The sequence below is a fragment of the Salvia miltiorrhiza genome, chromosome 4 (assembly GCF_028751815.1).
Source record: "Salvia miltiorrhiza cultivar Shanhuang (shh) chromosome 4, IMPLAD_Smil_shh, whole genome shotgun sequence".
NCBI lineage: Eukaryota > Viridiplantae > Streptophyta > Magnoliopsida > Lamiales > Lamiaceae > Salvia > Salvia miltiorrhiza.
The window spans coordinates 20,356,778-20,380,222 of NC_080390.1; the positions used below are offsets into that span (position 1 = coordinate 20,356,778).

The 23,445-nt window shown below is 38.2% G+C and overlaps 2 protein-coding genes and 1 long non-coding RNA gene across 8 annotated transcripts; all 3 read right to left on the minus strand.

Annotated features, from left to right (window-relative positions):
- Positions 1-6,798: 6,798 nt before the first annotated feature.
- LOC131020092 (uncharacterized protein At1g10890) lies at positions 6,799-12,244 on the minus strand. Of its 6 annotated transcripts, none has more exons than XM_057948748.1 (5): positions 12,099-12,244; positions 11,789-11,947; positions 10,427-10,636; positions 7,814-8,033; positions 6,799-7,277 (listed from the first exon to the last, which is right to left on the minus strand). In XM_057948748.1, the coding sequence occupies exons 2-5, from the start codon at positions 11,914-11,916 to the stop codon at positions 7,011-7,013; spliced, it is 825 nt and encodes a 274-aa protein (XP_057804731.1). In that variant the 5' UTR covers positions 11,917-11,947; positions 12,099-12,244; the 3' UTR covers positions 6,799-7,010. The 6 variants fall into 6 exon arrangements, with proteins under 6 accessions (XP_057804731.1, XP_057804730.1, XP_057804733.1 ...); XM_057948747.1 differs by having other exon boundaries at positions 11,789-11,950; positions 12,099-12,242; XM_057948750.1 differs by having other exon boundaries at positions 11,789-11,950; positions 12,120-12,212.
- Positions 9,067-9,866, minus strand: LOC131020093 (uncharacterized). Its single transcript, XR_009100606.1, has 2 exons — positions 9,477-9,866; positions 9,067-9,292 (listed from the first exon to the last, which is right to left on the minus strand). It is a non-coding gene; the product is annotated as an uncharacterized LOC131020093 (long non-coding RNA).
- Positions 12,245-16,403: 4,159 nt separating the features above from the next.
- On the minus strand, positions 16,404-21,745 carry LOC131020094 (ankyrin repeat domain-containing protein 2B-like). Its single transcript, XM_057948754.1, has 9 exons — positions 21,547-21,745; positions 21,294-21,324; positions 20,622-20,803; positions 19,915-20,127; positions 19,668-19,816; positions 17,544-17,712; positions 17,359-17,451; positions 16,928-17,067; positions 16,404-16,827 (listed from the first exon to the last, which is right to left on the minus strand). The coding sequence occupies exons 1-9, from the start codon at positions 21,553-21,555 to the stop codon at positions 16,728-16,730; spliced, it is 1,086 nt and encodes a 361-aa protein (XP_057804737.1). The 5' UTR covers positions 21,556-21,745; the 3' UTR covers positions 16,404-16,727.
- Between the last annotated feature and the right edge of the window lie 1,700 nt (positions 21,746-23,445).

A 23,445-nucleotide genomic window follows, 5' to 3' on the forward strand; every position in this document is an offset into this window, starting at 1 on the left:
ACGTCCATCAGAAACAAAACACCCTTTCTCTCCAAACATATCTTTGTAATTTTTTTTTTTTTTTTTTTTGTATACAAGTAAGAGCTACCAATGAGTAGCAAGTTTTTCTCCTCCCTATAGAAGACATTACTTAATGTATTAAATATTTTATAATTCCTCAAGAAACGCTTTGTTTTGCTCAACTTTCCGGCTAAGTAAATATTTTCTTTGGTTTACCTACTAAGTATTATACTCCCTCCGTCCGTCAAGATTATGTCACAATTACTATATCGGGCGTCCGCCAAGATTATGTCACTTTCCTTTTATGGCAATGGTCCCACCATCCTCTTTAATATTTTATCCTTACTAACACTCTTTATTTACAAAAAAACCACTCAAAATTCAATCTCAACCACTCATCTCATAAAGTGGTGGGACCCTTTCTCCACTACATCAAAATCATCACCAATTTTATTAAATCCCGTGTTCAAGTAAATTGTCATAATCTTGGAGGACGGAGGAAGTACGTCGAAACTTAGAACTCTTAGAGAGAATCATCGCTTAACCATCTGATGCGTCTGTGTGGTTGGATTTTATCCGTAAAATAAGAGTGATGAACTCTGGGTTTTCCGAAGTTTCTGCTGAAGCAATTGTGTTGCAACCATCTCTTGCGAGTGCGTGGTTGGACGAATCCCGGCGGTGAGGAGGGTTTGTAAAACGCAACAAACCAGATCCCGAAAGTAGTTCGACTAAAGGTATAAAGTTGGTTTACGTTAAAGTTAATATTGAAGTGATACGGAAACATGTTGGGCCTTTTTTGGTGATTTTTGATGAAGTTATATTTATAAGAATTCTCATTAGGGTGATCTGATCTAAATAAAATCTTGTGTGGGTTGTTGTGATATTTTGCATATCTGAGGGGTGGTTTTGTAATTACTATAAAACTGGTATGGAAAAAATGGACTGCTTTTGTGATTTATGATAAAAAAAATGAAATTTTCCGAGATTATGGGAAAATGAAATTTTGCCATAGTTGGTGATATATATCACACACAATTATCCCTAAATAAAAAGGTACAAGTAATAGAGAAATTACTATGAATTTAATCAAATATTTCAAGTTATGTGCTGTCAAATTGTTGTGAAAGTGAGTTTGTGTTGTTAATATTCTTGAATTCACAACTGAATCGCTTTTTGATTGTAATTTGTAAATTCGAGTTTTAAAGCTAGAATTCACAACTAGTTGTCTTGGTTGTGAATTCGAGCTTTAAAACTATAATTCACAAACTAGTTGTCTTAGTTGTGAATTCGAGCTTGGCTTTCTGATGGTGATAGAAACACTCGCTTCTTCCACTCTATGGTCAAATGGCGGCGTTCCAATCAAAATATCAAGCAGCTTAGTATTGATGGGGTTATCTCGGAGGACCCAGTTGTCATGGCGGATCATGTGATTCATTTCTACGAGGATCTCTTCTCTGAGCCTGCCTCTGCGCCGGTGGATAGATCGTGGATTTCTGGGTACATCCCTGCTTCGGTTTCTTCGGCCCAGGCTGCCACGCTCACTGCTATTCCTTCGGCTGAGGATATTCGTTCGGCCGTCTTTGCCATGGATACGCATAGCGCTCCTAGCCCGGATGGTTTTAACGGGGCCTTCTTTCAACACTCGTGGGAGGTGGTGGGGGAGGATTTAGTTGCTGCTGTCCGTAGGTTCTTCACCCATAGCTATCTCCCTCATGGTCTGAACTCCAATTTGCTTTGCCTTCTCCCCAAGAAGACCAATGCAGTTCTTGTCTCGGATTTCAGGCCTATTGTGCTGGGAAACTTCTTTTTCAAAATCATCACTAAGATTCTGGCTTCTCGGTTGAATGAGGTGGCTGCTGTTATTGTCTCGGCCAATTAGTTTGGATTTATCTCTGGGCGGTCCATTCAGGAATGTATTTTGCTGGCCTCCGAAGGCGTGAATTGCATGGAGTGCTCGGTACAGGGGAAGAACATGGCTCTGAAGGTCGACATTAGGAAAGCTTTTGACACCCTGAGTTGGGATTTTGTGGAGGTGGTACTTGACAGTTTTGGCTTTCCTCAGATGTTCCGACATTGAATCAGAGTTATCTTTTAGTCTGCCAGGATTTCTATTCTCTTTAATGGGGAGCAGCATGGTTTCTTCGGTTGTTCTCGCGGGGTGCGGCAGGGTGATCCCTTATCCCTGGTTCTTTTTGGTCTTACTGAGGAGGTCTTGAGTCGCCTTCTCTTAGACGCTGCTGACAGGGGGTTTATCGCTCGTATGAGGATATCTCGTTCTCTGCTTTTCCCCTCCCATCTTCTGTATGCTGATGACGTCCTTCTGTTCTGCAAGGCTACTCGGCGCAGCTACCGGATGATTGAGTCGATTCTTCAGATTTATGTCTCTGTTTCTGGACAGTTCTGCAATAAGGCCAAGTCTACGATTTTCTTTGGCAAAGGTGTCTCTGTTCAGATGAGACGTCGGCTTCAGCGGGATCTTGGTTTCTCCACTGGCTCTCTGCCGTTTATTTATTTGGGAGTCCCCATTTTTGCTGGACGTGCTTCTGCTGCCCGTCTCATCAGGATCCGTGATCGCATTATTGTGCACTTTCCTAGATGGCAGGGCATGCAGTTATCTATGGCGGGCCGTCTTTGCCTTGTTACTTCCGTCATTCAGAGCGCAGCGGTTCATAGTATGTTGATCTATAAGTGGCCGGCTAAGTTGCTTCACGATTTGGATAGGGCTTGTCGGTCTTTTATCTGGACTGGTTGTACCACCACCAAGCCTAAGTCGTCGGTGGCTTGGAATAGGGTTTGCGCTCCCAAGGCACAGGGTGGGCTTAACGTGAAGTCTTTTACACACATCAGCCAGAGCTTCCTGATGAGATTAGGTTGGTTGCTGCTTACTGCGGATTCTTTGGGCTTCCAGCTCTTCCGTCAGCGCTATCTGGATGCGTGCTTGAGACCCCGTTCCCTGTGGTTTTCTTCTACAATTTGGTTGGGAACTCGTTCCGTCATCCATACTCTTGTCAGTGATACTCACTGCTCCATTGGTACTGGCTCTTCTATTCTCTTTTGGATAGATAACTGGCTTGGGTATCGGCTGGTCGACAAAATCGGTATCCCGACCGCTGTCCATCATTCTCTTATGCAGTCGATCTCGGACTACTTCTTTGATGATACTTGGCACTTCACCCTCGATTTCTTGCAGACCTTTCCGGACATTGCTTTTGATATCGTCTCGGTTCCTATTGGTGGGGGGGAGGATCGTCGTGCCTGGACTCATTCTCATTTTGGTGAGGTCTCTGCTTCGCTGGCTATGGATCACATCCGTCCCAGCTTACCGATGGTGGATTGGGGTAAATGGATCTGGGCCCCGTTTATCCCGATGCGCCGTTCCATTGTTACTTGGCGTGTGATTCTGGGTCGTCTTGCTACTGCTAGCTCTTCGTCGTTCTAGTTTTATTGGTCCGAGCTGGTGCCCCCTTTGCCGGAATGCTTATGAGGATATCGATCACATGTTCTGGGATTGTACTATTGCTCGACAAATCTGGAGCTCCCTCTTCAATTGGTTCCGGGTGGAAAGTCTGTTGGTTCATGATATTGGGAGTCTGATTCTTTGGGCTATGAAGGATCCGACTAGCAAGCAGGTTGATAATCTATGGAGGACTGGAGTTATGTCCACTGTTTGGAGCATCTGGAATATGCGTAACAGAGTTGTGTTTGATGAGGCTACGGTCTCTGCGACAGCGGTTTCGGTGCAGATCAAAGCTTTTATTTTGGAAGCCTCTCGTTCCTGTTTGGGGGAGATGGCTAACTCGGTTGAGGAGCTGTTGATTCTTCATGGTCTTGGGGTACCGGGCAGATCTCGTCGTCCGATCTCTTACGTCTATGTTTACAGGATCCCTCTCCCGGCCCCGTGGTGCAAAATTAATATTGATGGTTCTGTTCATGGCTCCCCTCTTCTCATTCATGCTGGAGGTATTATTAGAGATTCGTCTCGCGTTCTGGGTTGTTTTCATTTTTCTGCTGGGCGTGGATGGGCGTTTGAGGCGGAACTGCTTGCCCTCGTCATTGCTTTGGAGCAGACGGTCTTTCATGGTTGGAGCCATGTTTGGATTGAGACTGATTGCACCTATTTGGTGGACCTTTTCCGGTCCCGATCTGACACTGTTCCTTGGAGGTTCCTCAGTCGTTGTCGTAAGGTTCTTTCTTCCACTGTGAATTTCCATATTATTATTACTCACATCTACAGGGAAGGGAACCGGGTTGCGGATTGCTTGGCTTCTTCGGTGGTGGAAGAAGGTTACTGGAATTTTGCGATTCCGGAGATTCTCCAACTGGTTCGTGATGACAGATGACAATTGCCTTACATTCGGATTGTCACTTGAGGTGTTCTTCTCTCTTTTGTTCCCTTCCCCTTCTTGTTTGTTTTGTTCCTATTTGTTGCTGCCTGTCTGGGGTGTCAACTTCTTCTTTTCAGACTTTTTTACCTCTCTAGCTCCTTTGGTTCAGTTTGGATCATTGGGGAACTGGTCTGTGTTTTGTGTGGTGGTTGGTCTGGGTCTTCTTGTTACGGCTGTCCTTGTGTTGGGTTTGGTTCTAAGGTTTTGGGTAGTCATTACTTGGGGGACTTTGCTGGCCGTGATTTGTCCGATAGATGCTAGCAGGAGCGTTTTCATTGCAATATGCTTAGTATCCTCTCTGGTATGTATAGTTTTTTCGGCTGCTGGTCTTTGCTCCTCTCATGTCATTCTCATTATGAGCATGGGAAACCACGCGGGAAGACTTGGGTAACCCCCAATGGCTTCATCTCGTGACGTTGACCTTTAAAGCATGCATAAAATAGGTGAGATCCATGCTTAAAATAATTTTGGTTGATAATGGATCATAAAAGTAATTGCATTAGAAGATTCACTGCTAGCGGAGAACTGGGTCTGATCGGCTGGTTGGTCTTACTTGCGGTGGCTCTTCTTCCTTTAGCCCTCCCTTCGTCTGTGACTGTTGGAACTTTTGGATTCAGATTTGGATGGAGATAGTTGGTTGGTTGTTCCTACTGGTGTTCTCTCTTTTCTGAGGGCGCTTTTGGGGCTGATCTGTCTGGTTTGGAGAGGTTCTACCTAGGTTGGCAGGAGCTTGTTTCCTCTTCTTTTCTTCTTGCACGGTTTTTGCCTCCTTTGTTCTGCTTTCCTCTCCCGTTGTTGTTTGGTTTCGCAGGTTCGTGTGGCCTCAGCTGTTTTCAGCACTGGCGGCCAGAGCGGGGAGGATCAGTGAAGAGCTCGGTGGGCATCCGCCTTCTCAGGCTGGATCCGTGTCTGCAGATCTCACGCGATGGTCTGCTCTGTTCGGGTTTCTTTGTTGGCTCATTTGCTAGCGTTGTATAGCTCTTTGCTCCTGGAGGCCGAGCCGTCGAAGGGTTATGGTTATTCGACACCGAAGGCGGCGGTTTTTTCGTCCCCTTGTTCTCTGGGTTTGTTTTTGGGTTGTTTTCTGTTTGTTTCGCGCCTCTGCGTTGGCCCTTTGTTGGTTTGTTTTTCGTTGTACCCGGTGTGCTACAGTTTCTCTTTGTTTTTTCAATAAAATTTTCATTCCAGCAGTTGTGAATTCGAGCTTTAAAGTTATAATTCACAACTAGAAATAGTCTTCGTTGTGAATTCGAGTTTTAAAGTTAGAATACATAACTAGAAACAATTTTGGTACTCGAATTCACAACTAAAAAATTACTCCCTCCGTCCACGAAAGAATTTCATATCTTTCCTTTTTGGGACGTCCACAAAAGAACTTCCTATCTATTTTTGGACTATACCCCACCACTTATAATCCTATTACTTTTCATTTTTCACAACTCTCAATATTAATTATAACACATTTTCATCACTTCCAATACACTCAATTACCTTTTATCCACTCTTAATACACTAAACAATATTTTTTCTTAAAACCCGTGTCACTCCCTCCTAGGAAGTTCTTTCATGGACGGAGGGAGTATTAAAGAATTTTTAAGTTTTTTATGTGAAGAGGATAATGGTAAATATAGTTACTTTTAAATTTTATTTTCAGTGAATAATTTTTATTTTTATTATTTCAATTTAAGCATTTTTGAAATCCACTCTTTTATCACTTTTCTTAATAATAATTATCATTTTTATTATTTTATCGGGTGTGAATGTTCTTATAGGAATCTTATAATTTATCAAAATATTTAGATAATTGAACTTGAACTTATAATCAAAAGAGAAAGTTAAGACTTAGGTATATGTTGAAAATAACGAGAGAGAAAGAGAGATGAAATTACAAAGGTATATGTTGAAAATAACAAGTCATATTAAAATTATTTTTATTTATTTATTGTTGGTTATATAAGAAATTATGAGAAAATACTATACAAAAACTTATAAACTTCTAAATATTTTTATAAATTGTTTTAAGGAGCTTGTAAGCTCAAGCACTTGTAACTTATAAACTTCTAAATATTTTTATAAATTGTTTTAAGGAGCTTGTAAGCTCAAGCAACCAGCCCGTAAGGAGGAGTCTACTTTAAAGAATTAACTTTAATAAATAAAAATAGTAAGATATTACCTTAATAAGATATTACCTTTACTTATTTAGATGAATTGAAATTTTGAAATATCTCAATGCCATTAATTATTTCTATTATTTAAACTAAAAATTCCATTAAAAGAATATGATTAGAAAAATTCTACTTTTAATAATAAAAATACTCAATCATGCATCATCATTTTAAAATAAACACCCCAAATTGTCATCAACAGTTCTGATATATGATATGCATGGTTGTTGGAAGCCGCCGAAAACGCGATATGAAATTCATGGAATGACATAACACTAATATCCACGTACAAATTACTCTAGAAATGTGAAAGACAATCTTATATTGATAAGTCACAAGAGATGACATTGCATTTCTAAGTATCCCCCAGCCCCACCCACCCACCCACCCACCCAAAATATACTAGAAACCAGAAACAAATCAACCAAAAAAAGACCATGAGACATGATACAATAATTTGTCATTTCATACCTAGCGCAAATGACACCTTTGGACGTGATTTGTTCTTCCCCAATAACTTCATTTGGTTAGCTCGTTCTTCCTCCTCTTGTTGTTTTTTCTTTCGCAAGGCCACTTCTTTCTGCCTCTGAAGTTCTTCCAATTCTCTATAACGTTCCTCTTCGCGTCTTTGCTGTTCCAAAGCTTCTCTTCTTTGAGCTTCTTCCACCTTCCGCCTATTCTCTTCCAGCATCCTTTCCAGCTCTTCTTTCTCCCTTTGTGCTTGTTCCTGCACAAGTTTGCGAGCAAATTGTAATTCGAGGCAACGGAAGATCACCATTTCTTTAAAACCTCAATTCTCCACAGCTTATATTACATTTGAGACCATAAATCTTGTTTCAAGGTTTGAGTGTTTACTCATTACAGTAATAGGCATAAATGATTTCCGATTGAACATACTTTGATCCAAAATGAAGCAGAAGTCAAGAATGAACCTCAAGTAGTCAGAGCTTTAAATATCTTAAAGTCTAGAACAATGTTGAATTAAACTAATGGATAGCTGGGTTAGAACCTCTATCCAGAGATCAGGTTTTGCATGCCAATTTAATAGTAAGTGGAGGGGTGATTAACTTTTTCTCTGTAGAATCCTTGCCATTAAAAAGGTTAATACAAAGACATATCACACGACTCCAACTGCTAATGAGAAACAACTAGCTGACCATCATAACCACAAAAGCAGAGCATATACATGTCACCTAAGGAGGTGTTAAGACCCCTACTAAATGGATGAAATATTTATCACACAACATAAGAATAGATACTTGCCTCTCTCTTCCGAGCCTCTATAACTGCTGCTTCCTTTTCTTTTTCAAGCTGGGCCGCAACCTCAGAAACAAGTTTCTTCCTTCCTTCCTCCAGACGCCTCGCTATCTCAAGATTGATTTCCTCGGAATTCAAGCTCTCTTCAACTTTCTTTCGAATTTCTTCTGCTACTCTTTTTGCCGTTTCTTCTTCAATTAGTTTTAATTCTAACTCCTGCTGACGCCTATTAAAGTAGTAGAAAATGTCAAAAGAAAAAAAAAGCCACTGATCCAATAAGGGAGAAGTTCGTTCGCAAAGGAGTCAAATGCCCTCAAAACCAAACTACAATTGTTCTATTCCTTTTACTGTTAGGCAAAAGATTGAGGAAGTTACATAGCGATGCTGGTCTTTCACTGTCCCAAAAATTCAGAACTAAAACAAATTACAAACTAACCTCCAGTTTGAAAAAGGGCACAATGATATATATGCTTATGCTTTTACAGCATACCTCTAATTGATTCCTGATCCAAAATATTTCAGTTTCAAATCTGGTGAACAGTAGATTAACGAGGCACCCAAATGGACCATCAAAATAAACAATACCAGAAACTTCCTTCAATTAATCCTGTGGAGAAGAGCGTCAAGTAAAAAGTAGCAGTTCCAGTACCAATTGCTGAACACTTCAGCTCTTATAGTAGAATACGCATAAACCATGGAATTGAATGTAGCTTTCTACACATTCACTAAGCAATGATACCAGGTCCAGCATCTCTCGAAATCCACATTTACGAATTGAGAAAAGCAATAAATTAGATGAGTTGATGACAAGTCCAAAATGTCCTTTTATGTGTGCAGAAACAAACGGGTTATGATGTATGACCAGAACAAAATCTCTCTCTAGACGAGTATTTTACATTTATCTACAACAAGCAAAACGGATCAAAAGCAGAGCTACCAATTTCACAAGCAAGCACACATGCAGCACTCAGATTCAACTTCCATGGTTAGTATATTGTTCCATGTTCTTTTCTAGTTGCATATTTATATAGGATCACAAATTCATTTCTTGCACCACATGAATGAGTTGGAGAAAGGCAAACTTTATGGCCATCCCAATGTTATCGATGGCGGATGGCGGTCCATGGCGGTCCGGCCTGAAAACCGCCATAAGGATATGGCGGGTGCCATGGCGGGTTATGGCGGACGCATGGCGGATTAATAAAATAATAATATATATACTTATATATATGCAAATTATGAAATTAAAACATGCAAAATCCAAGAAAAATCATAGAAAACTTGATATCCTAAGTTTAAACATGACATATTCCTAAGTTCAAAGTTTAAACATAACAAAATGCAATAATAAGTTCAAGTCTTCAACTTCAAGCATAAGACATAAGAAATAGATAGATAGATAATAATGCTAGTCCTCCTCATCAACATCCACGTAGTCATCATCTTCATCATCATCCAAAGGAGCAAACCCTTCTTCCTCTTCTCCTTCAGATTACAAATAAGAAAAAATGACAACTAAATTTGTAATCATAATCTTAAACTGAAAAATTTCAGAAAATATGAAATAATCAAAATAATCTAGTGTTTAAATGAAATAAACTGCTATAAAAATTAAAAAAACAACTAAAAAACGAAAAATAACTAAAAAAACCAAAAAAAATGGACCTACCTGAGGTCGCCGGAGATCGCCGGAGCTCGCCGGAGCAGTGCGTCGCCGGAGCAGTGGTCGCCGGTCCGAGAATCAGAGGAGGCGCCGCTGAGTAGTTTCAAGTTTGAAGTTTGAACATTGGAGGCTACTACAATGTTGAAACCCTAATTTTTAAACCTAATATAACTAAGTCAAAGGGTCAAAGGGTCGGGTCAACGGGTCGACCCGCCTGTAAAGCGGGTATGGGCCAAATTTCCGCCATATCCCGCCATGGCCGCCATGGCGCCATGGATATGGCGGCCGCCATAACCCGCCATGGCAAAACTGCCATGCCATAACATTTTTATGGCGTCCTAGCCCAAAACCGCCACCGCCATCCGCCATGGCGCCGCCATGGCGGAAATTTGACAACACTGGGCCATCCGATTTGTAAACAAAGACGAAAGGAAAATAATAATAATCAAATGGTTTATGATACATATACGAAGAATTGACAATTAGCATAAACCTTCTGCTAGCACCAGATAGAACATAAATAATATATATTTTAATGCATAATCTCAAGAAAAAACCATGCAGATCCAAACGATAAGAGGCATATGTCCATAACAAGTTATCCTCTTGCAAACCGATGTGTCTCCTTTCATTGTCCCAAATACCAGGCAACAATACTTATAACAAATGAAACAAGGACTGCAGGACAAACTAGAAATGATATGTCAAAGCTATAACCAATGTTAACTGTACAAGTTATCTCCACAAAAACTTAGTCACTGATAGTATATGTTAGGCTTCCATCATCAGCCTCTAGAGTGGAACCGATTCAAGAATATTAGAAAGTCCAAATTATGATGTACGAATTATAAAACTTTACTAGTTTAGATTCAAGAACAGACACATCACTATGGTACAGAAAATCATGTAAGGAGGTGAATATAAAAGGGAAAAGATCATAATTGTAATTATTATACCTTTTCTTGTCCTCTTCCTCTGTTTTCAATTTTTCAGTTGCATCTTTCATCTCTTTGGTACCAATGAGTGGGGATTCACTTAAAGGGGATGAAGAAGTGCTCCTTTTTCTTTGTCTTTTATTCTGCTTTGGTGTAGGTGAGCGGCTTTTACGACGTCTTGGAGTGGGAGAGCGACTTCTGTGTCGAGAGGATAATGAGCGCCTTTGTCTTCTGTAGAATACAATGAAGTAGTTGAGCTTTAAGAGAAAATATTGATCTCTATGATGTCCACAACCTCGTGTTTCCTAAATCTATACTGAAAGCATGTACAGTTACCTCACATATTGCAAAGAATAAACTGGGTGCTGCATCTTTTATCATAAGACACTGCTATTTTCACAACCGAGCAGTGAAATAACACCAACGGCACCTATCACCAGCTTACTTCTCAGTCAAAAGGAGCCATTGTTTCTTTTCTAGATTTCTCAAAGGTCAATCATCTTGGCTACCTCATTCAACCTATGTGTTAAAAGAGTATGTATCTCACTTTCTAATGTTTTTTTTTGGTGCATAGAAGCTCCCAGCATGAGGATGTATAAGCCATTAAAATTACAATTTAGCAGCTTTACGAAAGGTGACAGATCATCAAGTCAACAACCATAAGCATGAAGAATATCAAGGTGCTGATGGAAAGCGAAAACTCTCATAGGCAGCAACATGGCACTAGGACACCAAAGATACACAATCTGTAAGCATCTGCTAGATCATCTAAAACAAATAAAACCAATATGATGAGCAATTATTACGGGTAAAGTTCACAACAGTGCACCCCACAATAGTCCGGAAAAGTGTCCAGATTGAATACATCAACAAAATAATTGGAACACATTTAACTAACAAAAGTTACGGAATTCAAATTAGTTTTGTTTCCAAAGTAGAGTAATGAATATACATATACTCAAATTTTAAACTAAAACTTCATCATTATAACTTATCCTGAAACGTAACATCATCATATTCAATTTCAAATAAGCTACCCTATCTTAATCTAATAAAGATTGGTCTTTCTCTCATTTTACGTTAAAATCTTTACTTTTCTAGTGGTAATGGCAACCAAAAGCACCCGAAACCTGGTACAAAAAAAACCATCAAACCACATATTGTAATAATAGTTTCTGCATATTACAAATTCATAATGGTCTGATCAGTAAAGTAGATAGCCGGAGCTGTCCTCTCAACATAAGCTTATAGGAACTCATTATGGGAAAAGAAAATCCCCATCGCCTCTTAATATTAATTGATTGTCATCAGCAACTAAATTTAAATATAAAAACACAAATCCCTAATATAATCGACCTGCAAGTATAAGTAAAAGGGTATCACCTGCTATAGGAATAAGGAGATCTGCTTCTCTCTCTCCGGCTCCGGCGTCCATACCTCACCTCAGAAGGCGACGGCGAGTACCTTCTACGGTGCGACGGCGACCGAGACAGTTGCCGCTCTCTGCCCATCTTCACTTTTCGAAGAAATTGAGCCTTTCAGCTGCTATATCAATTAACGTTAACGGGAAAAATCAAAACCAAATGAATCAAACCAGCTACAATTATATATCGATCAGTCGGATTAAACAAATTATTGAGTGAATAAATACAAAATCAATAATGAAACCGCCTCTAGAAGAAGAGATTATTACAGATTGGTGTTTTGTTCATACAATCAGCGTAACGGGAGGGACGAAAAAGTAAACCCTAAGCTCACGGAAATAGGAGAAGATTGAACGAAAAATTGTGCCCAACACGAAATTACCGTCGTATTATAATTTTCTAGTTAAGTCAACTTTATAGTATTTTCTTTTCCTTAGAATTTAATTTGATTGAATTGAATTCCTCATTTTCTAAAAGAACTAGTGCATTCACCCGTGCGATGCACGACGAACATAGTTTTGCATCAAAATTAAACGATGTAGCATGTGTCGATTAAGCGATTAGGGGTTAATGTCTAAAATCGAAGGTCTTGGGTTAGAGCCCCTGTGGCGCGGCCTTTAAATTTCTTTATTTAATCATGTTAATTTATCAAAAATAAATAATTTAAATGATGTATCAAATAAATAAAAGATAAATATTAAATATAGTTATAATATAAGTAAATGTAAATTATGTTTTCTTAAAAAATAAAATAATCTACATCAATTACTCAGTAAAGATCCTTAATTTTATTTTATAATTTTGAAAAGTATCATTTTTAATTTTCCATCTATTTGATGGAAAACTTTATTTTCTTTCTTAAAATTATAGAATAAATACACCATTCAAATTAAAAGAAACGAAGAAACAATAAAAAAAGAGTTTTCACATCACAATATATAGTTTTAAAACATAACCTAATCATGCATAAAATTAATTTTTTCTAAGTTAGCTCATTACCTATGTCATCTTATTAGAAAAGCTTCAATTGATAAGTAGTAAAATAAATTATATTATTAGAATTTATTAGAATACTAATAAAATAATTGAATAATTATTTGTTACCAAATCAAAGATCTTGCATTCATCTTTATTTTAAGATATATATATATATATATATAGAATATTTTTTATAAATAAAATTTGATTTTTTTAAAAAATCATCAAAATATGAAAAAGAGAATATGAGAGAGAGAGAGAAAGAGAATAGAAAATTGAAGAATGCTTATGATGAAAGAGAGGAGAGAGAAAATATATGGGATATGAGATTTGTTGAGTTTTATAAATACCCTTTGATTGGTTCTTTAAATTACAATTTTGCCACAAACTGTGTTTTCATATAATAAATAGATTACTATATTTTTGTGGTTTCCATTTTTCATTATCTCATACTCCATTCTTTAAGGTGTAAAAACAGTTGTCACGCTCATCCTTAATCTTATGATAATATTATCACATTAACACCTCATAATTATTTTTTAAAAAAATTCATGTTAATGAAAAATACTCACTTCGTCCACAAAAAAGTCTTAATTTGTCATTTTAATATGTCCATAAAAAGATGTCATAATAAGTATATTTTTAGTAACAATTTGTGGGTCTCTTTCTCCACGCACTAACTTAATTAATTTTTTCCACTTAACTTAATTTATGGGCCCCTTTCTCCACTCACTAAATAAACAATACAAATTCTCTTAAAACTCATGTCACCCTCCCTTACGATATCTTTTCGCGGACGAAGAGAGTATTATCTACTTTATAGAGCGTGTGAAAAAAAAATGTGTTGGCTTCGAACGAGTACGTGTGAAAAAGCAAAAATATGAGGGAATACACTGATTTCAAACTTTTCATTGCTTTAATTAATTTAGCTTAAGACAAGATCAATTGATAAAATTATCAATTTAGATGACTTAGGTCAATTGACAAAAGTAAGTTGACTGATGTTTTATGCATTCTTGTTACTCTTTTTTATGATTATTATTGGTAGAATATATGCACTTTTGGCTTAGTTTTTATGGATGTTGTTATGTGATGCTATCACTTGAGGATTTGCTTTGATTTGTTTTGCAGGAGTTAGAAAGGAGAAGAAGAGTTAGACAACAGGATATAGGAAAGCTGAAAATAGTAAAATGCCGAAAGAAGAGGTCGAGGCCTCATCGCGCGCTTTGGATGACACATGGCCATCCAAGGCTGCGGCCCCCCAAACTTGCGGCTGCTCCCTTATTTTCTTTGCAGCTGCGCCTTGTATCGCATCCGCGCTCTCCAGCTGTGCCACGCGAGCCCCGTGGCCGCTCCTCTGGCCGTCCTCGCTCCTCCAGCCCGCGGCCACGCCCATGCTCGCCCTCGTGCCTCCACCCACTGCCACGCGCCCCACGGCCGCGCTCCTAGTCATGACCGCGCCTCTTGCAACCTAGCAGTAGCTCTCTAATCATGCACGCAATGTTTTCAATGCCTTTTGATCCCAATTTCGCCTTAACTTCACACCGCCCTCGCTCTGCTTAGAGTGGCAGGGGCTTCTAGTCTTCGCCCCGTGTTTTAAATTGCTAAACATATTCTTTTGCTAGGGCATTCATATTTTCCCAAACACCACGAACACATTTGCTATCAGTTTTTCTCTATATTATTACTAGATTGTGACATTTCAAGGATTTCTATTATTTTGTAAGAATTACTCTAATATGATGATTATTATTGAATTGTTATTGCTTACTCCCTCCGTCCGCCAAGATTATGGCAATTTGCTTGGGCACGAGATTTAATAAAATTGGTGATGATTTTGATGTAGTGGAGAAAGGGTCCCACCACTTTATGAGATGAGTGGTTGAGATTGAATTTTGAGTGATTTTTTTTGTAAATAAATAGTGTTAGTAAGGATAAAATATTAAAGAGGATTGTGGGACCATTGCCATAAAAGGAAAGTGACATAATCTTGGCGGACGCCCAATATAATAATTGTGACATAATCTTGGCGGACGGAGGGAGTATTATTTTTCTATAGTATTCTTGAATTATCGTGCCCTATGTAACTTGTCATTCTTGCTTGATTGATTGTTTGGTTTGATTTGCTTTTTGGATCATAGTTCTTTCATTAGTTGCCTTGGATTATTGATTATTATTGCTTTACTTTTTGGTCTAAATTTTTACCGCGTATTTTCCTCTATGCATTATCATTGATCTATACTTGATAGCTTGTTAAGGGGTTTAGTTAATTGAATTTAATAGAGAGTGGAATCTAAGAGTGGTTTGATTTGTGTTAATTCTTGTCTTCACATATTTAACTATATTTACATGTTTTTACTATTGTCTGTGTTGGTTCTATATCTCATGTCCTTAGTATTTTTACCTTTATTCATTTAGTTTAAGCCTAGGGCGAGTGAGAGCAACGCCAGACCCAATTATTGTTTAAAGTGGCGAGTGAGAGCAACTCACAATTAATGACAATTATGTACATAGCATGAATCGTTGGCCTGCTTAGCCTTCCTTGATAAATACGATCGGGGTTAGCTTATTCCACTAGAATAACCTCGTACGATTGCGAGTCAATTTAATAGGTGTTTTGAGTTGAGTCAACTGACAATCCATATTAAACTTGTCTAACTTAAAGTGATCTGATGTGGTGCAGAATGCAGTGGGTAAGCTACTCGCATGTTTGTGAAAATCTTTAAGTCTAAGTTTTTAGCTTAGTTTGTATATAGTATTATCAGTTGAAGAAGTTAGCGGAAAAATTATTTGGTGAAAATATGTTTTTCTGTGCTAAAATATGTTGTGTGTGCTAATAAATGACAGTTGTTGGGGATGAATCCAAGAACTACGGATAAGGACGTCGGGGTCGTCCGGTATGATGAGCAGTAGCAACCTGAAACACGAACAACGTTAGAGCCCTTCTTAGAGCACCGGTGGGGGTGTCGATGGAAGGGCCTCCGACGCTCAAGCCAATAAACAATATTAAGAAAAAATCGTATTGAAAGTAAATGAAAGAGTAAATCGGGTCGATCTGGTCGACGAAGTTGAAGGGCGATTGAGCAATGAGCGAGGGCCGTTGGATCGTCCCGATTGATCTCATCGCCGGATAGTGATGCCACGGTTAGCCTGGGCCCAGCGGGCCGACCCTGAACCGGCTCAAAAGTCAACGGTCAGGGCCCGGACAGTTGACCACGGGGCGGTTCCGGGATTGGCCCGCCAAGGAACTCGGGCCGGTTACAGTTCATGGGGAGGGTGGCCCGCAGCCCACCGATTCGGCCCGAAACCATCGGGCCCGGCACGCCAAGCAAGGCATGTTAGGCCTGATAAATCTTCACCGACTATTTCTAATTTGAACATGGAATTGTATTATGATGAATTGCTAGAGGATTTGTTAAAGAGTAGTTTTGTCATTAATTGTGAGTTGAGTAGGTTTGATATATGTTTTATGAAAGTGGATATTTTTTATAGATAAGTTATAGAGATGGGTATTTTAAATTTTGACCCTTTAAGAATAACCCAAAGCTCTCTCAAAAAAAGAATAACCCAAAGCAAAATAAACAATACTCAACGGGTAAAATAAACTGTGAAAATAGTAATATGTACTTGCAACCTGCCATGATCTGTTCTGATTGTAAAATGGTACATAAATGAATCATTGCACAATAGGAAAAACTGAAAAGAACCCACTCTTATTATCTAATCACTCGCTGCATCAAACTATGGAGTGATTATTCATGGCAGGAACTACAATACAAACATGGGGCATTGCTGGAGGACTTAGATCGACGTAATCGAACTAAATCCAGAAAACGTTATGATCAAGCTAATACGAATTACTCTTCTCATGAAAGTAGACGGGGCTAATACTAGAAAACGTACAGTTCGCAACCTCCAGCTTATAGAAATGCATCCTTCTCAAGAAGCTTAAGCACCTCGTTCTGGTTATTCAGTTTAGCAACGTCGATAGGTGTCTTCCCGTCTAAGTTCTGAAGAGTACTGCAACAAGCATGAGCAAACGGGAAAGACAAGGTCAGCTCGGATTAGGGCATAGAAATTACAATAAGTTTTTTTGGGAATGCATAAAAGGGCCGTTTACACAGCAGCTCCGTTCTTTAGCAGTAGCTCCACGCATTCCTTCCTGCCATAACCAGCAGCATAATGGAGAGAAGTGTTCTTGTTCTTATCCAAAGCATCAACCTTCGCTCCGGCCTCCAAAAGAATTTGTGCACACTTAACCTGGAATCACGACAAGGTGATTCTATCAGCTACTAGGAAATAAATACTAAGTCGATTGATGATAGTGTGAAAGAGATGAAGATATAAGGAATCAGAGCAAGACTAGAGCAGGAAATATATGAATTGTAACTGCACAATGAAAGAGATCCAGGCAAAGTCATTATTCATTCTATGGTACCTTCATAATTCAATATGAATAAAAAGAGAGTAGAAAAAAGCCAGTCTCTCAATCCAACATCAAATACATATATAGAAGGTTAATACGATAATGATTCTTTGAGTCTTGAATACCTCGCCATATCCACTTGCAAAATGCAGTGCAGTTCTTCCCTCAGAGTCTTCTTCATCCTTATCAGCGCCATCAGAGAGAGCCTTTTTCAAGCCCTGATTTTTCCATAAAAGCATGGGAAGATATTCCATAATCTTGCAAACTTGGGTAATTTAAATTGTATTTGAGTATTAACTCAGACGCATACCTCCACGTCACCAACACTCGCAGTTTGATGAACGATGGATTCCTCATCATTTACTTCCTCAGTTTCGTCTTCAGCAGTGTCACCAGCAGATGTAGTAGCACTCTCTCCTCCAACAGGCATTCCCATAACTTCACCCAACTTCTGAAGAACCTCTTTATCGTTCCAGTACCTGATGAATAACACAATCTCAGAATGGACAAATCACAATAAAAAAGGTGGTTCTACAATGCACGCAATAAACAAAGAGTGATATAATTTTGTATTCAAAATTTTCATTTCACTCATTTATGGGCTATATGTGCTGGAATCATAGACCTCCTTTTTATATATTAACAAATATCTATTATGCTTCGATTTTTTTTTGTTTTTTTAAGGGGGGTGGGGTGGTGGTCAGGGCTATTATACATTCAGTTGTTGTAAGGTAATCCTTCATATACACAAATGGGGTTGATTACTTCAGCTAGCTTCTTTACTTGATACTTTGGGGACTCAATGAGAGCAGAGAACTAGAATCTTGTACTGAATGCTGAATGCTGAATTACTTCCCAAAAGCATTTTCTAGTTTTTTTCATACAGTGAAGATATCATCTCTTCTCAGAGAAAATTGCAAAGCACAAACCGACCTACATCATAATCAACAGCACAAGTTTGAGTATAGTTTGATAAATCGGTAATGTCATATTGTCACAACGTTTGACATATTTTTTGCAATAATGTCATGAAGCCCAAAGATACATTTATATCTCTCATCGAATGGCGAGAAGTATGGTGGAAATGTCAATTGAGTCGGTTCTTTGGGGCCGACATGGTGTGGACCACTAATAGTCAACCTTTCCTTTGACCGAATCACCGACATATAGACTATTAGATATCAAAATTTGGGCTTCACAATATTAAATGTTATGACATAATTATTGCTAAAACAGTTAAATGTTGTGACAATACATGGTATTTGCCCTTGATAAAATAATAAGTTCGACATATATTCTGTTTGATAAGAACCACCCAAAAGAATCAATTGTATGGTGTATGTAAGAAGATCTAACTACTGGTTAAGCTTCAAAAAACTCATTCAGGTTCAATCTGAATGAACTATGTTCAATGCCAATTGCATTTTCTTTTTTTTCAAAAAATTCAGTACTACAAGGAAACTGGAATCAAAAGTTATGTTCTGGTTCGATTTGATTCATGCATATATCTATAAGTCTCAGTGCCGTTCAAAACAAAAACACAATACTTTTTATAAAAACGAGGATATATTACAGATAGAACATTATGGGTCATGAAATGACCACCTTTTAAATGACCAGCTTTTAAAACCACGAATTATGAACGAATATCTAAAAATAGAATTTATGTAGTGTAGTCAGGGAATGAAATGTTTAAATCTATGATAGCAGGGACTTAGTTGATATGATTATTAAAAAAAAAGGCTTACAATTCAGAGGGAAGATTACATTGATGTGTGTATGATTTGACCAAGGTACAGTTTGAAATTGAAATACAGACAGAAGGGAACCAAACCAACAAATAACAAAAAATGCACATTATGAAAGCAAATTTCATTCCTTTACTTCCACAATTAATGTACTCAAAAGTAAAAACATCGAGATATAACTCAATTCTTGGTGGCTACCATTATAAAGTTACAGCATATATAACATACTACTCTTAACAGTCTAGATCCAGAACCTCAACTAAATTACTGAAACACAACATAGTTAAACAAACTTTATTTTATTAAAATATAACAAAGCTACAAAGAAAAGCCACAAAGACCAAGCTCTAGGAAACCCAAACCACAACAAGGTTTGTCCATATGAAACAGACAAATTACTTTGCATGATCTAGAAATTACTGAATAACAGAACCCAACTGAAATATGAGAATGCAAACAGAGGAGCTCTGTCAAGCAAGACTACTAAGCACAGATAACTTTGTATTGTGTGATCATCTTGAGAATCCACAGGCAAACACATAAGGCAACAAATTGACATCCAAACGCGTGTGCAATTTATATATAAACTAAGCTCCCATCAACCATGCAAACATATGACTGCCTCATACAAAGAAGTGACAAAGTTCACAAGTAAATCAATAAAGAAGCTGATAAAAATGTATGACCTCATCATTGCAGCAGGACCACCATTCTCAATCTCATCAAGAATCGGCTTCAAAGATGGATCTTCTTTGACACGTGCCATTCGTTCTTCAAGTTGGTCTTTATTGGCTGGATTTGTCAAACTCTCAAGCATTCCAGACATGGCTGGATCCTTTAGAAGCATAAAGCAAAAGGTTGACAAACTTGCTAATGACCTCTATATGGAAAATAATATTTACAAATTAATCTAAATTTAAGACCAATAATTACCTGCAATAATGTACTACCAAGCTTCTCGGCCATGCTCATGAATTGTGGATTTTGCATGACTTGCTGCACAGTTGAGTAATATTGTTGGGGATCAATGTTGGGAATGCCATCTTCAACTGCACCCCCTTGAAATGTTTTCTGGAGCTGCTCTGCCATCTGATTAAATGAAGGATCTTTAGCTATCTGATCAGCTAGTTCTCTGATGCTCGGGTCCTGCCAACATATAATTGAGTTTAGCAAACAGCATAAAAGTTTAAAATGCAGATAAGTACCTTTGTCACAAACTTTACTGTCATAAGGCACCACATATTTCCAGTGTGACCTTTGACATACTGATAAAAAAATTAATGCTAAAGTTGCAAGAAATTACACAAACTGATACACCAACAAATGAAAGTACACTTTGGTATGAGCTTATAATTTGAAAAAGTATCCCGCGTAACACTAGTCAAAGAGTTCTATGAAAGAGACTCAGTAAATTCCGAACCACTCCGACCACAATTGCAAAAGAGTCACACTGAATTGCTGAAACTGCTACATGTTCATCGCTAGGGTCCAGTAACATGAGAGACATAGTGCTCTGGGAGCATAGCTAAGTGCAAACTGCAAAGTAAACCTCTTCTAATTTTCAACAAATAGAACACTCGGTGGAACCCCTACAAGATCCTCTGTTCCATAGAAATTCCTGAATTGAAAAGCATGCATACATTAAGCAATCCTGTCATAGCTGAGAAATCAAATGGATTCGGCATTCCAGGAACCGCAGGAGGTGCTTCCCTTCTCTGTCCAGATGGATTCGGCATTCCACCAACTGCAGGAGGGGCTTCCCTCCTCTGTCCAGATGGATTCTCAGCAGAAGTAGTAGCTTCAGCTGCATCAGACTTCTCTTCTTCAAAGAGAGAAAAAAAAAATCAAAAGTTGCATATAATTAAAAAAAGGGTAATTGCATCTAAATACACGAACTTTCACCAAATTCCTGTTTTGCACATGAACCATAAATTGTCTTCAGATACACGAACTTTCAATTGATTAGATTTTTCACATGGTTGTCAATTGCCTCCAAATTATTGCTAAGGTGGACGTCTAAAATGTCTAGATAACTTAAACGGCTGATATACTAAACGATGCAGATGGCTTTAATTTGCCACTTCAGCTAGCCACAATGGCATTGATTCGTCGGATATTGATATCTGTGAGAAGATAAGTTCCAAGAAATTGAAAAGTCTAAACATTCCAAAAAAAATTAATGAGGCCCTCATCAATCCATAAGTAGAATTACACAGCATGTTTCCCCCCCCCCCCCTCAACAACATCCAATCAATACCAACTGCCAAATATAAGCATAATAAAAAAATACTATTGTGGAAAGATAAGCTCACCTTCTTTAGAAACCACAGGAGTTTTAGTTGCCTGCAAAAATCCGAAAACATTAGTAAAAGAGCTGCAAACAAGAGAAAAGCCCTAACATTAGTAAACAAGCTGTTACAACAAACGCACAAAAATTCAAACAATCGGAAAAATCAAATTTTCTAATTCAAAATCGATTAATACGCCTAGTACGAAGGAAAATTTAAGTTGGAATAAACAATTTAAATCCAACAAAAATGAACAAAGAAGCCACAACAGTAGTACCTCCGACATGCTTGCTAAACTCTGATGGAAAAGCGTTGCCTTGCTTCAGAGATTTGTAGAGAGGGAAGAAAAGAGGTTTATCAAGAAATTAATGTGAAGAGAGAGAGAGAGACAAGATTGTTATACGCAAAGGTTAATAGACAGTAGAAGTGGGCCAGATCAATCCTCATCGCCGATTTAGATGAATGGTTGGATTTTGTTTGGATAGTTTTATATATAGCCCCCAAATTTCTCACTATAATCCTCAATTAAAAAATATAATTAAAATATTAATAAATATCCATTTTTACCCCTATAGCCTCAAATTTAATTTTTAATAATTTCTCCCAAAAATGTTAGGCAAACTACAACATAACCATTTTTTTCCCAACCCTTTTATACGAAGAATTAAAAGAAAAAAAAAAAAAAGAATAGAAAGAAAAAGGGAAAAAAAACGGGTGAATGGCTGCTGCCGGGCCAGAGAGGCAAAGGGCGCCGGCTGGACGCCGTCATCGGGCACGGCGATCGACGAAGAGGAAGCATGGGCGATAGCGACGCTGGATTTGGGAAAAGGAGGCAGTGGCTGGGCGTTGTTGCTGTCGACGCAGGCAGCGGTGGGGCGGCGGCGGCCACTGCTGCCGACCAAAAGAGAGAGGAGTGAAGGGCGCGGACACGGCTCACGGCTGCGCGGCGAGGGGTGGCAGACGACGAGGGGTGGTGAATTCCAGCGAGGGCACGAGAATGAGAAGGTCAAAAAGGGAGAGATAGGGTGCCGACCTCACTGAAACTTGCATCTTCCATATTCATGCATCATTTGCTCATTAGTACAACTCCAAACCATCCATATTCTATGATAGATTCAGTAGTTGCAGCTATATGCATGTCATCATCATGATTGAAATATGCAAAACATCAATGTTTAATTGCGAAGCACTATCCTAACTGTAAATGAGAAGAGGTCTAAACCTCAGATATAAGAACGACAATACATGCATCCCTTTCTTGTCCGATCTGACAAGTTACTTGAGCCACAACACTACACCATACAAGAACCTGAACACAAGATTAAGGTATTACTGATACCGCTACTAGTATACTACTATGATAGTGAGCAGGTGATTAAATTATTCTGGAATTAAGAAACAATGTTGTTTGAATCAGATCCTCGTGTTCAAGTTTTATTATTAGTCACTTCATTAGCCACCAGGGATAATATTATCACACCAAAAATGGAAGGATAATATTATCCCTCCTTGAAGTGAAAATAAGGAAGGAAAAATGGTGTTTGTGTAAAATGTGGGATAAGAAAACAAACATTTAAAGGCACAAATTTTTGTTATCCCTCCATTTAGAGGGATATAAAGCAAACACACCCTTAAAGGAAATCAAAAGTTATCATAAAACTATAGTCCTTAACTCCTTATCCTTCTCATATGGCACAATCTCAAACATCTGCATTGCATTGCACCATACTCCAGCGAAGGAGCTGGCGATGGAGTATAATTGAAACTAGCAAAGAACCCTATACGACATTGGAGAAACAGGCACTGCTAATAGCCTTCTCCATGTTATCCTCCTTCTCATTGCTGGTTGCGCAGCCTCCACCTCCTGCAATCCGACGATTAAGTTATAAATCAAGTTAAAGTAGCAGTTTTTTTTGTTTTTTCTCTTAAAATGTGGGGGCTATACACAATTTCTTTTAGGAAACGAGGCTATACATATTCGCTGTAACTAGTGCGTAACCCGTCAAAATTCGACGGGAAATTATTTTAAATTATTATATAAAAATTATTTATATATAAATTATTTTTAAATTTATTTAATTTGAAGTAATATATTAATTTGAATCATATTCCTCAATTAAATGTTAACCTTTTATTAGAATAATAAATATTCTAATAAATTTCTTTATATTCTGTT